This window comes from Thamnophis elegans, chromosome 8, assembly GCF_009769535.1.
Source record: "Thamnophis elegans isolate rThaEle1 chromosome 8, rThaEle1.pri, whole genome shotgun sequence".
NCBI classification, from domain to species: domain Eukaryota; kingdom Metazoa; phylum Chordata; class Lepidosauria; order Squamata; family Colubridae; genus Thamnophis; species Thamnophis elegans.
The window spans coordinates 58,336,254-58,349,878 of record NC_045548.1 but is presented as its reverse complement, the minus strand read 5'-3'; the positions used below and the strand labels follow the sequence as shown (position 1 = coordinate 58,349,878).

Genomic DNA, 13,625 nt, shown 5'->3' with positions numbered 1-13,625 from the left:
CTGCTTGGCGGAGCGTTGGGCAGGCGCCATACGCTGCGTATGTGTGCCCAAATAGCCCGGTTGGGTAAAATACAGGTAAGGAGGGCAAGCAAGCATGTGAGCCCTCCAAAGCACCGTACTGGAACGGTACCTGGTGCTCTCAGCACGCACCAGTATGCCCATACCGGGGTGTACCGGCCGTAACCCACCACTGGTCATTAGCTATGAGAAACTGGTAGGGCTGAGAAAAAGAAAACGTGGATTTCCATCCTGCTTCCCAATAGCTTCAAAATCATATTCAAAAGTGAATAATGTCAAACCTATCAAGGCATCTGAGTGTCCTTTAGCCCAAGAGGATATATCTAAATAAACAGCACCAGTATACTGAATACAATGATCAAGGTTGAAGGACAAAGTCAGGGTTATTTTTTAACCCATTTAACCCAAACATAGTCATAATGAAAAACAAGAATACAGAGGTTTTATATAGAAAATGACTGCAAAGGAGGGGTATCACAAATACACTGGAGAACTGTATAAAAACAACCCCAGATCACTTGACATTACAGAAGTAAGATCATTGAACTACAGCCAGATATTTTGAGAAGTAACGTCACTGAACTACACCAGATATATTTGGTTTGCAGGTCTTAGAAAAATAATATGAAAACTACAAGAGTCAAGAAAATATAAGCAGAACTGATGCTGTTAAAGTGTGATTGTGATTTATAAGCAAGTACAGAAAAACAGCAGTGGCCACATAATCTCAGAAAAGATTAATCTGCATTTCAATATAAAAAGACACTGCTGAAACTACCAAGCAAGTGCAATTATTTCATATGTTAATAAGATAATGTCAACATTTGGCAATTGATCCTTTAACAATATACAGAACAAAAAATGCCAGGAGTCTTTTAGAACTGGCAGAAGCATATTTCATGTGAACATTAAATATCCAATAGCTAAAGGAAAAGGCAAGACTGTTGCCAAAAGTCATTTGTTTTTGTTTAATTATTTATCTCTTGACGTCATGGACCACAACAAATTGTCAACAGTGCAGTCAACGGTGTACCAGATCACTTAATCTGCACACTGAAGAATTTATATGCTGACCGGGAAGTCATAATTAGAACAGGATATAGAACAACTTATCAGTTATAAAGTAGAAAATAAATGCAAAAAGATTATATAGGTAGTCCTCAACTTATGACCATAATTGAATCCAAAATTTATATTGCTAAGTGAAGTATTTGTTAAGTGAGTTTTGACCCATTTTATAACCTTTCTTGCCACAATTAAATGAACTACTGCAATTGTTACATTAGTAACACAATTGTTTAAGTGAATCTGGCTTCCCCATTGACTTTGCTTGTCAGAAAACAACATGACTCTGGGACACTGCAACTGCCATAAACATGAATCAGATGCCAAGCATTCAAATTTTGATCCCTTGACCATTGTGATGCTGCAATGGTCATAATCATAAGTCACTATTTACAGTGTCATCGTAACTTTGAACGATCACTAAATGGACTGTTGTAACTCGAGGACTACCTGTATTCTGTCACCCTATCTATTTATTTTATATGGAAAACATATCATGAGAAAATGCTGCATGAGAAGACACAGAAACTGGAATTAAAATTACTTGGAAAAACACACCAAGAATGCAAACAAGATGCAATCATTCTCTTGTTGAAGGTAAAAGAAGAATATACCAAATTAATATTTAAAAAAACAAACAAAAGATTAGGTCAAGCGGCAATGCAATGCAAATAGGCAGAGAAGAAAGCAGCACTTTTATCTGCTTTATCAGGGATAGAAGTAACCTGGAATTAAGGAGAAACTTCCTAATAGTGAGGACAATTAACCAATAGAATGGCTTGCCTTCAGAAGTTGTAGAAGTCTTTTAAGAAGAGACTGGACCATCACTTTTCTGAAATACTTATAATGTCTCCTGCTTGAGCACGGAGCTGGACTCTGACCGCCATGGCGGTGTTAGGGCCATGGATTTCTCAATGGTAACATATGGCTGTAAAGGTCGAATCATTAGAAATTAGATCTTTTTGTTCAGCAAGGAGAATATTATTATTTGCACTATGATTCTAGAGAAAACTGGGTTGCGCCCTAGAAATTTTGAGAATGATGCTAAACATGACGTGTCTGAATACATAATGTGATGTCCACTGGAAAAAACCTTGATATTTATTAAAGGTAATTGAAAAGGAAGCCAAAAGAAGATGTGATAGCTATCCCTGATAGCACCTGAGCTTACAGAAACTCAAAGCAGCAGCTACGGAAAGTCAATCATTTCACTGATCTCATCAGATCATTAAGAATCAGAAGTGGCCGAATAAATGAACAACAACATGCAACATTTGGTCTGCATGCAGGTGCCAGACTCCAATGGGAACTCCCCACAAATCTGGCAATATTCAGTGACAAAAATAGCTTGTATGACCTCACTGAAAAACAAGGTAACACACCAACGCAAATGTGTTGCAAATAGATACACTAAACTTGTTCAAGGCAAACTGTAGCCATGTCCACCCCAAAATAGTTCTGGCTCCTTCTACTGAAATGTCACATCTGCTCAGTGACATTATCATGCCAAACAGCTTTTTGCATCCTGCAGGCTGAAAATTATTATTCAGAAACTGTAGTCCCTCAGCTGGAAAAGTTTGGCCACCACTGCTGTAGTCCCTCTCCCCTGCCCACCTGCTCTCTCCTGCTCATGATTTCCTGTGCAAGGGAAGAGGCTTCCTGATCTAGTTAAATTCTTAAGCAGCAAAAGATTAATGCTTGAATATGACATAATAAGGGTTGGGCAACCTTACTTTTCTGGGCTGCCAACAAAAGTGTGTATAGTCAAGGCTATGATTTTCCCAGTTGCAATGTATGGCTGTGAAAGTTGGACCATAAGAAAGGCTGCGCACCAAAGAATTGAGGCCTTTGAACTGTAGTGCTGGAGAAGACTCCTGCGAGTCTCTTGGACTGCAAGGCAATCAAACTGGTAAGTCCTAGAGGAGGTCAACCCTGATTGCTCTTTAGAAGGCCAGATCCTGAAGTTGAAACTCAAATACTTTGGCCACCTAATGAGATGGAAGGACTCACTGGAGAAGATCCTAATGCTGGGAAAGATTGAGGGCAAAAGAAGAAGGGGATACAGAGAATGAGGTGGCTGGATGGAGTCACTGAAGCAGTAGGCCTGAGCTTAAATGGACTCCAGAGGATGGTAGAAGACAAGAAGGCCTGGAGGGAAGTTGTCCAGGGAGTCGTGATGGGTTGGACATAACTTTGCAACTAATAACAACTTTTCTGGGAAAAGCAAAGATGCAAAACAGGTATAGATGTGTCCTGCAAGGTTGTTTTCCCCCTTCACATTTGGAATGGTTATGTTTTAAAACCAAATTAAGGACTATTTTAAGATTATCATAGACCAAAATCTGAAACTGTTTTCTGGAATACTGGAATAAGCCAACATAATTCTTCTCTTCAAGGTGACTTATAAGATTGTCCTCTTTAAACAGAAAATCCTTGGCAAAAGAAAAAGTGCTGGATTGCATCTCTTTAATATTCCCTGTGAAGAGGGGTATGTATCAGAGACAGTCTAAATAGCATACAATTTAATGGAGGTCATGTTTCATTCTGATGTGAATTCTAAGTAGCGCAATATATGTAGATGGCAATTACTGTAATGGTTTTCTGTTAGAAAGTATAAAACTGTGACCATAGTCTCATAATTATGTCTGTTCTTAAAACAGCACATGACGTTAAACCATGACAAATCTGTGCACTTCTCTGAATTCATGGTTTTGTTTTCTGTCCTGGCATTTCAAAATGGAAATAATAACTCTATTTTTTTCCCTCTCATTTTCAAAATAATTATGCACTGCATTGTTGATGAAGTAATGTAAAAGGCACATCATTTGTTTTAGAACCTATCGTCCTTCCTTAATGTTTAGGCATTAGAATCAATGCATTAAAATAATAAATCATGAGGTTTAAAGTAAAATGCGTGTAAGAGACAGAAAGACACAGAGAAAGAAAAAACCTGACAAAATAACAGCAGTCCTAATGATCAATAAGAATCATTCTTCTACACTACATCCTTGTCAGCAGGATGTAATCTGTCAAGCGTGAAAGATAAGGAATTCTCAACTGATTTTTATTGTTCAACCATGGTTGACTATTAGTGGATGGATAGATCACATACTTTTAAACTACAGGATCCTTAGTTCAATTCTTGGTTTCAATAGGTAAGGCCTCTAAGTTTGAAGCTCTAAGGGTGATATCCATTAGGATATTAGTTAGATCAAACTTCTTCAAAGATACCCAGCATATTCCAGACAATAATTCCCATAATTTCTATCCATTGGTCACACTAGTTGTAGAAGATGTGAGTTGCAATTCAATATAACTGAAATGTTCCAGTTACGTTGACCTTAATAGTCAATAAAATGACATAGTAATCAGTATGTCCACACTTACATTTTGAATAAATGCAATCTTGAAAAAGTGACTTAAACCATTTAGGACTTTCACAGCATTCCCAAGGTCATGGGATCAAAATTTGGGGACGTGGCAACCAGCATGTATTTATGACATGTTGTCATCATCCCAAGATCATGTGATAGCCATTTGCAATCTACCCAGCTGGCTTCTGACCAGCAAAGTCAACGGGGGAAGCTGGATGAGCTGTACAGCTGCATAAGTCTCTTAACTGCAGTGATTCATTTAACAACTGTGGCAAAAAACCCTTTGTAACATTGGGTGCAATTTACTTAACAATGACCTAGCTTAGCAATGAAAATTCTGGTCTTAATTGTGGCTATATGGACTACCATATTTTTCGGACTATAAGATGCACCAAAGTATAAGATGCACCATGATTTTGAAGAGGTAATTTTAAAAAAAAGGTTTTGCACTCTGCAGGCCTCCCAAACCCTCTGCACACCTCATATTTTTTGGTGGGGGGAGAGGGCCTCCAGAGCTTTGGGAGGCTTAGGGAGTGCTTGGGGGGGGACAAAAGCAAGCAAAAACTGCCCTTTTTTGCTCTTTTTTCTCCTCCTCAGCCCTCAGGAGCACTTTGCAAGCCTTCCAAACCCTCTGCACATATTTTTGTGAAGGGGGAGGGGTTTCAGCAGGCCAAACATTCTGTATTCAGTGTATAAGATGCACCCAGATTTTCACCCTCTTTTTTGAGGGGAAAAAGGTGCATCTTATACTCTGAAAAAATACAGTATCTGTATAACTCTTCCTTTCTATGTCTTCTGTTGTTGTTTTTAACAAATTCAATCCTATACTATAATCATAAAATGCAAAGCTGTTAAACCTACTAAATCAAATTTGTCTCAAAAACAAGTTAATCTAAGCATTAGCATACCGACAAAGACTGCTGTGAATTTTATAAGCTAATATTCATGAATTTTCATTTTGTAACAGGCCCCAATTCAACAGCACTCCTACCTTCTTGGAGCTCAAATATGAGGTCCTTATTTCAGAGTTTTCATTTCTACTCCACTCATTACATTCCATTTAAAGCCTTTCTAATCGAGTATACGGTGCCTTAGCAAATGGAACAAACAAAAGGTTAAAAAGTTACAATATTTATGTAGTTACTTACTAAGGACATCTAAACTATATTAAAGTAAGCAAAGTATCTTTACAATCCCCAAGGCAGGTCACACCTTTTGAGCACCTCTAATGTTTGGAAATTGAAAGCGGATAAATTTGACATGTCCTATGACCCAAAGACATTTTTAGAAGATCTTGCAAGGTGGGAATTATCTCATGCCATCAACCCATGAGCTAGATAACTCAAGACTATGATCTCAGAAACCAGTTTTTTCCCAGGGATACCATTTGCATAAATAATCATTGATTCTCCATTCCTTTTGGAATGTTGTTCTATCAAAAAATACTACATGAGCCTAAACTTTTGATTTTCAAAGGATTCAAAGTCCAACACATTACAACGGTTCTCTGCAGACTATTGACCATTTTAGAAGGAAAAGATAACTGTCGGTTGATTTGGTAATCTTGGAAGCACTACTATATCCCTGATTTTTCACTTTATGACAAGTGAATCCTATCTGGATAAACCAACAGAATCACTCAGCATTGTTTCATATTTTTTATATTGAATTACAAACTATTACACCTTCTCACAGAACACCATTTTATCTCCTGTGCATTTCGTCTCCATTCTGGGTATCTATTTTTATTTCCCTAAAGGCTAAGAATCTGGTTAAAAAAGATTTCCGAGTTACATGGGTGAAAGTATCCTTTATATCTCTTGCTGCCGGTTGTTATTCTCATCTACTGCCATTGCTTCTCTGCTTGAGTAACTTTCCTAAGGAGTCTTGCCTCTAATGTCTGTTTCCATTCGAGACTCTCCTTCCTTTTTCAGTAGCTAAAGCTTGGCCATTAAATTCTCCAGTACTTTGACCTGTCACTCAAGGGCTGTTATGAGTCTGCATGTTGTATGAGCTGCAATTATATTGTTGAAGCCATTTTGAAGAGTCTTCAAGGCTGCCACAGCGAGGCTGGATGGAGCTGTGGGAATGTGGGGTAGGGAATAGAGATAGATGAGGACTTGTAGCCAAAATAAAATTCTTTCTCCTTGGGAATTAAGGACATTCCCAGCAGGTGCTGGAGAGGCGTAGACTGAAGCCAGCTGGAGTTGGAACTGTGTCCTGGTTGGGCCACATGATGGACTTGTCGACTGGGGTGGGGGGAAAGAACTTTGATTTATAATTTGGGTGGGAAAAGCCTTGAGTCTTCAGAATCTGTTTTTTACCAGATATGCCAATATGACATGTCTAATAAATTTGGACTTTTGAGGAGAGCCTTGGCCTCGGAGTTTTGATTGCATTGGGTCTTACTTGGAACCCTGACATTTATATTGGGAAGAAAAATAGAATCTCCTGTCCATTCATTTTCATTCTGGCTTCCTAAGGCACCATCCAAACAAAGCCTTTACTTATTCTTGTCTTGTCGCGCTCTACATGGGGCTGCCCCTGAAAAGTGTTCGGAGACTACAATTGGTCCAGAATTCAGCCGCGCGAGCGATATTGGGTGTACCAAGATACACCCATTTTACACCTATCCTCCGCAAGCTACACTGGCTCCCTATTGGTCTCCGAACGCGCTTCAAGGTGCTGGTTATCACCTTTAAAGCCCTACATGGCCTAGGACCCGGATATCTGCGAGACCGTCTTCTGCCACACACCTCCCAACGGCTGATAAAATCACACAGGATGGGCCTTCTCCGGGTGCCATTGACCAGACAATGTCTGGCGACTCCTCGGGGGAGTACCTTCTCTGTAGTTGCTCCGACCCTATGGAACGATCTACCCCCAGAGATCCGGACCCTTCCCACTCTCTCGGCCTTCCGAAAGGCTACTAAGACCTGGCTATTCCGGCAGGCCTGGGGCTGTTGACTTCATGAATGAGGTCCAGCCCCGCCTAGATTGAGTGCATGATGTGTTTTTTTTTTAATTCTGTTTCTCTTCTTTATTTTTTTAATTTTTATCCTTTTAGAGATTTAATTCTGTAAGCCGCCTGGAGTCCTTCGGGATTGGGCGGCATATAAATTCATTAAATTTGAATTTTAAATTTGAATTTGAATTTATCTTTCTCCAGCAAACTCCTATTAGTTCTTTCTCAGGAACAACTGTAAACACTTTCATTCAATGGGCTTCCTCCTGGAACCAGGTTGCCTTATATTTCTCTTACATTCTCTGTTTACTCAGCAGGAAGCAATTGCCTAATCATCTACAATGGGTAATCAACAGCTATTCAGAAGATAACCTTTCCACTCCTCATTGCTCATCATAAATCCCTCAGAATCTACAGCTTCTTTGATCCCTCTGCTTCCTTCTTTCTGTTGAATTCTCTGGCAAATCCTGCTAGCTCTCCCTTTTCTCTCCCTTAAACCAACATTCATTTTTACACCTATAACTTGCATTCAAGTTTGGTTGCCACACTTATTTATATCTACTTGCAATGATATATAATTTCATACAGTAATTATAGTTGCAATATTGAGCATATCTTTGTGTTATTTATTTCAGCTCTTTACTGCAGAGCTGACGCGAAAAGGTATAAGAATATAGGAATGTTAATAATCTTAAGCATAGAATACTTGATGATTTTTAAGTTTCAGACACAGCAAAAGGCATATGCAAACAGTGATACCATGAAGGATGAAGTTGATTGAGATAAACAGTTAGCAAGGTTAGCAGGATACAGTTTTTTACCATGCAGAACTACATAGAAAAGCAGTATAACTAAACAATATATAGCATGCTCAAAGAAAACTGCAAAACTTGGGAAATCAAGAATATTTAAGCTTTTCTCGCTGCACTGTAACCCCAGTGAATCTGAAATATTCCAGGATTTATCATTTATCTCAGGAAGAATGATCTTCAAGTTTAGTATGCAGCAACAGCCCCCCAAAAACTCAATGCAACTCTTGGTTGCATAAATAGAGCAATAGAATCAAGACCATGTGAAGTATTAATATCACTTTATGAAATCTCACTAAGACCACACCTGGAATACTTCATCCAGTTTTGGTCATATTATAGCAAAAATGTTGAGCCTCTGGAAAGCTGATTAAGGGCCTGGAGAATAAAACATGAAGGAATGGTTGCAGGAATTGATATGTCTAGTCTAGTGAAAAGAAATGCTAGGGGTGATATGATAAGAGTGTTCTAATATTTGAGGTGCTGCCATAAAGAAGAGGGCCTCAACCTGTTCTCCAAAGCACCAGAAAGCAAGACAAATAACAGTGAATGAAAGCTAATCAAGGACAGAAGCAACCTAGAACTAAAAAGAAATTTCTTAACAGTGAGAACAATTAACCAGTAGAATGGCATGGCCTTCAGAAGACGTGGTTGCTCCATCACTGGAGGCTTTTAAGTAGAGACTGGACAGCCACTTGTTTGGAATGCTATTGGGTCTCCTGTTTGAACAAGAAGTGGGCTGAAAGACCTCTAAGGTCCCTTCTAACTCTGTTATTTTATTATTCAGTTTTCCACTTGTGACATAAGGGCAGAGCAAATAATTCATTCATGTATACAGCAATATACAGCAATATGCAACATACAAAATATACAGCAATATGCAGGAATGTGCTTATTTTCCAAAGTGTAAATAGGAAACTTAAGAACCTTGTGGTTCTTAAATTGCTTTGCCCAATTTGATTTAATTTGTCCCTTGCTTACCTTCCCCTCCCATCCCTTCTCTGATCTTCAAACTGAGGCCTATCTTCACTTTTGTTTTTAGGTTTCATTGACTTTCTTCCCATCTGTCAGTTATGAAGATGACATTCCCATCCAATGTATCAGACCCATTTGACTTGGAGCTACGTTCACAATGTGGAAAATATTTTCAACCACAATGTTCTGAAATACTGGAAGATATTCCTTGGGGAAACTGCTATGACTAGATAATCTTTATAAATATGTTATGAAGTCTAATCGTTTATTGCCAAAGTCTCAATTGCATAATTATTCTTATTATGTGTCTTCAAGTTAATCTTGATTCCCTGCAGGTGAAAAGTCATTTTTCTTGCCAAGATATTCAGCGGGTGCTTTGTCATTGACATTTTCCTAGGGCTGAGAGAGAATGACTGGCCAAAGTAGATGAGAAATCATTCTCCTGATTTCTAGTCTGATGTCTTAACCACTACACTAAATAGCCATGTCTCTCTCTATGCTGCGGTTTTAATCCTGAACTTTTCAGCAGCTTTTTTTTAATAATTACATAAAATATTATGCACCATAATATGTTTTAAAGTTCAAAGTTTCTTATGATTTTGCTTTGCCCATTAAAAATACCCGAATAACTAAAAATGATGAGTTTATAGTCATGCACATGAGTCTGAATTAACCATGGAATGACATGTTTCACAATGCTCAGCATGCATACAAGTGAATCTAATACTCACTGGGTGGCCTTTGTTGAGTCACTATCTCTGAGCCTCAGTTCCCATCTGTAAAAGTAAGAATATTTTTCTACCTCATGGGAGTAATAACATGAATGCAATTACCACGTTAAAGCAATGTGCAAGACGTGTTACAGACCACAGGTTATAAAATAATGTTCTAGTACTGAACAATGGCAAAATATAAGTGATTATGAGCTTCTCAACCTATTACATTTTTTCAGTCATCCAAGTTCATAATGATTCTGAACTCACTTTATATAAAGTATGAGTTGATTTGAAAGATAACCCCTTATTTACCCTTTCATTTCCCCTCCCCATCTGTTTCAAAGCTGTTTGATGTCTCCTGTTTTTTAGCATTAATTTTCATATATTTTGCTGATTAGTCACAGAGAGAAGTGTTGTGTAGAGCCAATGTAACTGTTGCCAATTACTGGACTTTGAAACATTGCTAAGTCTGACTTTAGCGCTAAATCATTTTCCATTTTTTTTAGATATGCTCTATCAAGCTATATAAACAGAAATACATATGGTAACAGAATTGATTTAATTAATGTTCAATACTCATCAAGAGCAACTAAGATTACTGTTCTGATCCATAAACCCAATTGATTACAGACAGAAATGCAAAAATAAAAACAACCAAGAAAGATGAAAAGGATATAAAACTTAGAAAAAACAGGAGGCATTATTCCTTCAGATGAAATGTGAGTGGCTACAAAATTCAAGCCTATATTACCAAATTGTCAATTGGAAAACCTTGATTTGGGTCCTCAAACTTTTCATAAAATAGTCAAATTTTCTCAACCTGCAGTCAATCAATTAGCAAGTGTTATAAATCTGCTAAACAAAGGCCAGTAGTAAATACTGTCCAATTTCTTTTTTTAACAAAACAAAACTTCTGCCAGAAGGTAAATTTTATTGAGAAAGGTAGTATTCAAAATTAAGCAAGGATTGAGTTTTTCCAGAAGACATTTCAGAAAAGTTTGAATCCATGGTTATTTAAATACCAGTGTGCACACAACTGAATCCTAAATACAGATAATTCTTTAAAAATTTGGTTATTATCATTATTTTGCCATGATAGAGTATTCTAGACCAGCATTTTCCAACCTTTAAGATGTATGAACCTCTATACTCAGTATGCTGGTTGAATAATTTCAGGAGTTGAACGGAAGTTGGCCCATGGCAACTGGCCTATGTTGTTGTTGTTGTTGTTGTTGTTGTTGTTGTTGTTGTTGTTGTTATTCAATTTCCAGACAACTGTACCCAGCTGAGTCAGAATCTTCATCGACATAAGGAAGCTGAAGTTCACACATCTTAAAATTTCTGCTCTAGATAATACTGTAAGTTGCAAGCAAGGTAAATTACATGAGTACAATGAATCATTGTACTATGGTCCACCATGAAACTGTTGCATCTTTGCATGCCAGATGCCTTCCTTTATTTCACAGGTGTCAAACTCGATCACATCACTTGACATATTGTGATGTTTTTTTGCTTTTGCAGAGCCAGGATGGGCATGGCCTGTGCATGATGCATCCAGCCCATGGGCCGTGAATTTGACAGGCCTGCTCTATCTTCTTCACAGAAAAAGTAGCATTCTTCTAGGCATGGCAAATTCAATTATCAATTATCAAATCAGAACCAGGAAAAGAGTAGTGTGATATCACTTCATCAAGATTGTAAGGCCTCACCAGTCTCCTTTTTTATCAGAGGATATATCTCCAGTTCAGTGCCTGACAACACACCTTCTTATACACACTAGTGAATTTGTCATAGGCATTTAAACCTGTACATCTATCTCTCTCAGTCTGTGATAGTTAATATGTTGTAAGATGCCTACTGTGCTCTTATATCAGTATATCAGTATAGGGAATATGTCTGGAAGGTAATTTCTCCCACTTTCTGGTGAGCCTGAAGTATATTTAATATTTTCAAAGTGGAAACAGCAGGTCAGGGGCAGTCATCACTGAGGACCACAGTGAGAAAGAATAGGCACTATCGCCTAGCTAAATATCCAATGATAAGTCTCATATCTACATATCTACTTTGTATGCCAAGGGGACATTATTTGTTTTTAAAAAGGGAAATGAGCATACTTGTCTGACAGTGCTGTCTCTTTAAATTAGCTGCTAAACTTCCTGCTGTATATACATATCAAACTTCTTCTGATTATCAGAGAATCTGGCAGCACAGAAAAAGGAAGCCTGGAGGGAAAATTATGTTGTCTTCTTGCTAGTGAAAAATGGAAGGGGAAAATGCACCCACTTGGACCAAGAGGAATTAAAGAATTAAAGATGTCTCTTGCCCTTCCAATGTTGCTGATCTCAGCATTTCCCAATTGGAAGTCCTGAAAGGCCACAGAATTTCCACTCCACCTTACACATCTATTGACCTATGTAATGATAGTTTTACCCTTGGTTTGCAATTTGCTGATCAGTGATCAGCGAAAAGATCTTCCCTTGCCTGTGCCTGTAAGCCAATCCTTGATCAATCCTATGAATTATTCTATTTTTCCCTCAAATTACTGGTAATAAGAATAATGTTCTTGAAAATTGTTTGTGTCTTTGGAGATTCTCAATCATTGAGACCATGGTTGTCCCAAAGGTGTTTTTTCAAAAGGCAACTGGGCTTTGTTTTTCCAATTAAGAATGGAAGAATATTCTTGTGTGAGAAGCGAAACGTCTCCAAGAAAAAACAAAGTCTAGTTGTCTTTTGAAAAAACACCTTTGGGTTGAAAAGTGTTCTTTAATTGAAAGGAAATATGTATTGATTTTGAAATCCCTTCACATGTACATTTTTGAATCCTACCATTACATACCATACTTTAATATCAATGATGTTTTATACCATGTTTTTAATACAAATACATCTTATTTTTAATACTAACCATAAGTCCTACACACATGATCATAAAAACTTCATATTTCCAACAGAACTGACTTTTCCATTCAAAACAAAATTCCATCAAATTCATCCACAATTTTTGAAGTCTTCTGTAGGTTGTGTCTCATGCAATATTCATAAAAAAACAGAACAAAACAAGAGAGTTGGAAGGGACCTTGGAGGTCTTCTAGTCCAACCCCCTGCTTAGGCAGGAAACCCTACACCATTTCAGACAAATGATTGTCCTCTTCTTAAAAACCTCCAGTGCTGAAGCATTCACAATTTCTGGAGGCAAGTTGTTCCACTGATTAATTGTACTAACTGTCAAGAGATTTCTTCTTAGTTCTAGGTTGCTTCTCTCCTTGGTTAGTTTCTACCTGTTGCTTCTTGCCATGCCCTCAGGTGCTTTGGGGGAAAACATTGTCCCAAAATATTTGGACAGAATATCTTTGACAAAATTCCTGTTTTGTCAAAGTACTGTAGTCTTTGTGATTATGTCACTTCAACAGATTCATGCCACAGAAAATTCAATAATTAAGTTGAATCTCAGTATCTGCTAATTAGAATCCTTAAAAGTTAGGACAATTTTTGGTAATAATATCCATTTAGAGAGCTAAAAAAAATATGTATGGTAAGACTAGCTGACAATAGAAAATTGTCAGATCTGTGATTCAGCTAACTCGTTCTGATGACAAGTAGCTTCCAGTGATTTTATAGGAGAAATATTTTTGGCTTTGCTCCTAGTCATTTTATATCAAGATGCTTTATCCCCAGTCTATGAATCCTGAACATTTTCTTTATT

At 37.7% G+C, this 13,625-nt stretch overlaps 1 protein-coding gene across 2 annotated transcripts in view; it reads right to left on the bottom strand.

The window, feature by feature from the left end:
- The window catches only part of OXR1 (oxidation resistance 1), a 231,569-nt gene that overhangs the window by 159,491 nt on the left and 58,453 nt on the right, over positions 1 to 13,625 (bottom strand). For both annotated transcript variants that reach the window (XM_032223205.1, XM_032223204.1), the window contains exon 3: positions 9,938 to 9,982. In XM_032223205.1, coding sequence (XP_032079096.1) covers positions 9,938 to 9,982 — 45 coding nt within the window. The remainder of the gene's footprint in view (positions 1 to 9,937; positions 9,983 to 13,625) is intronic.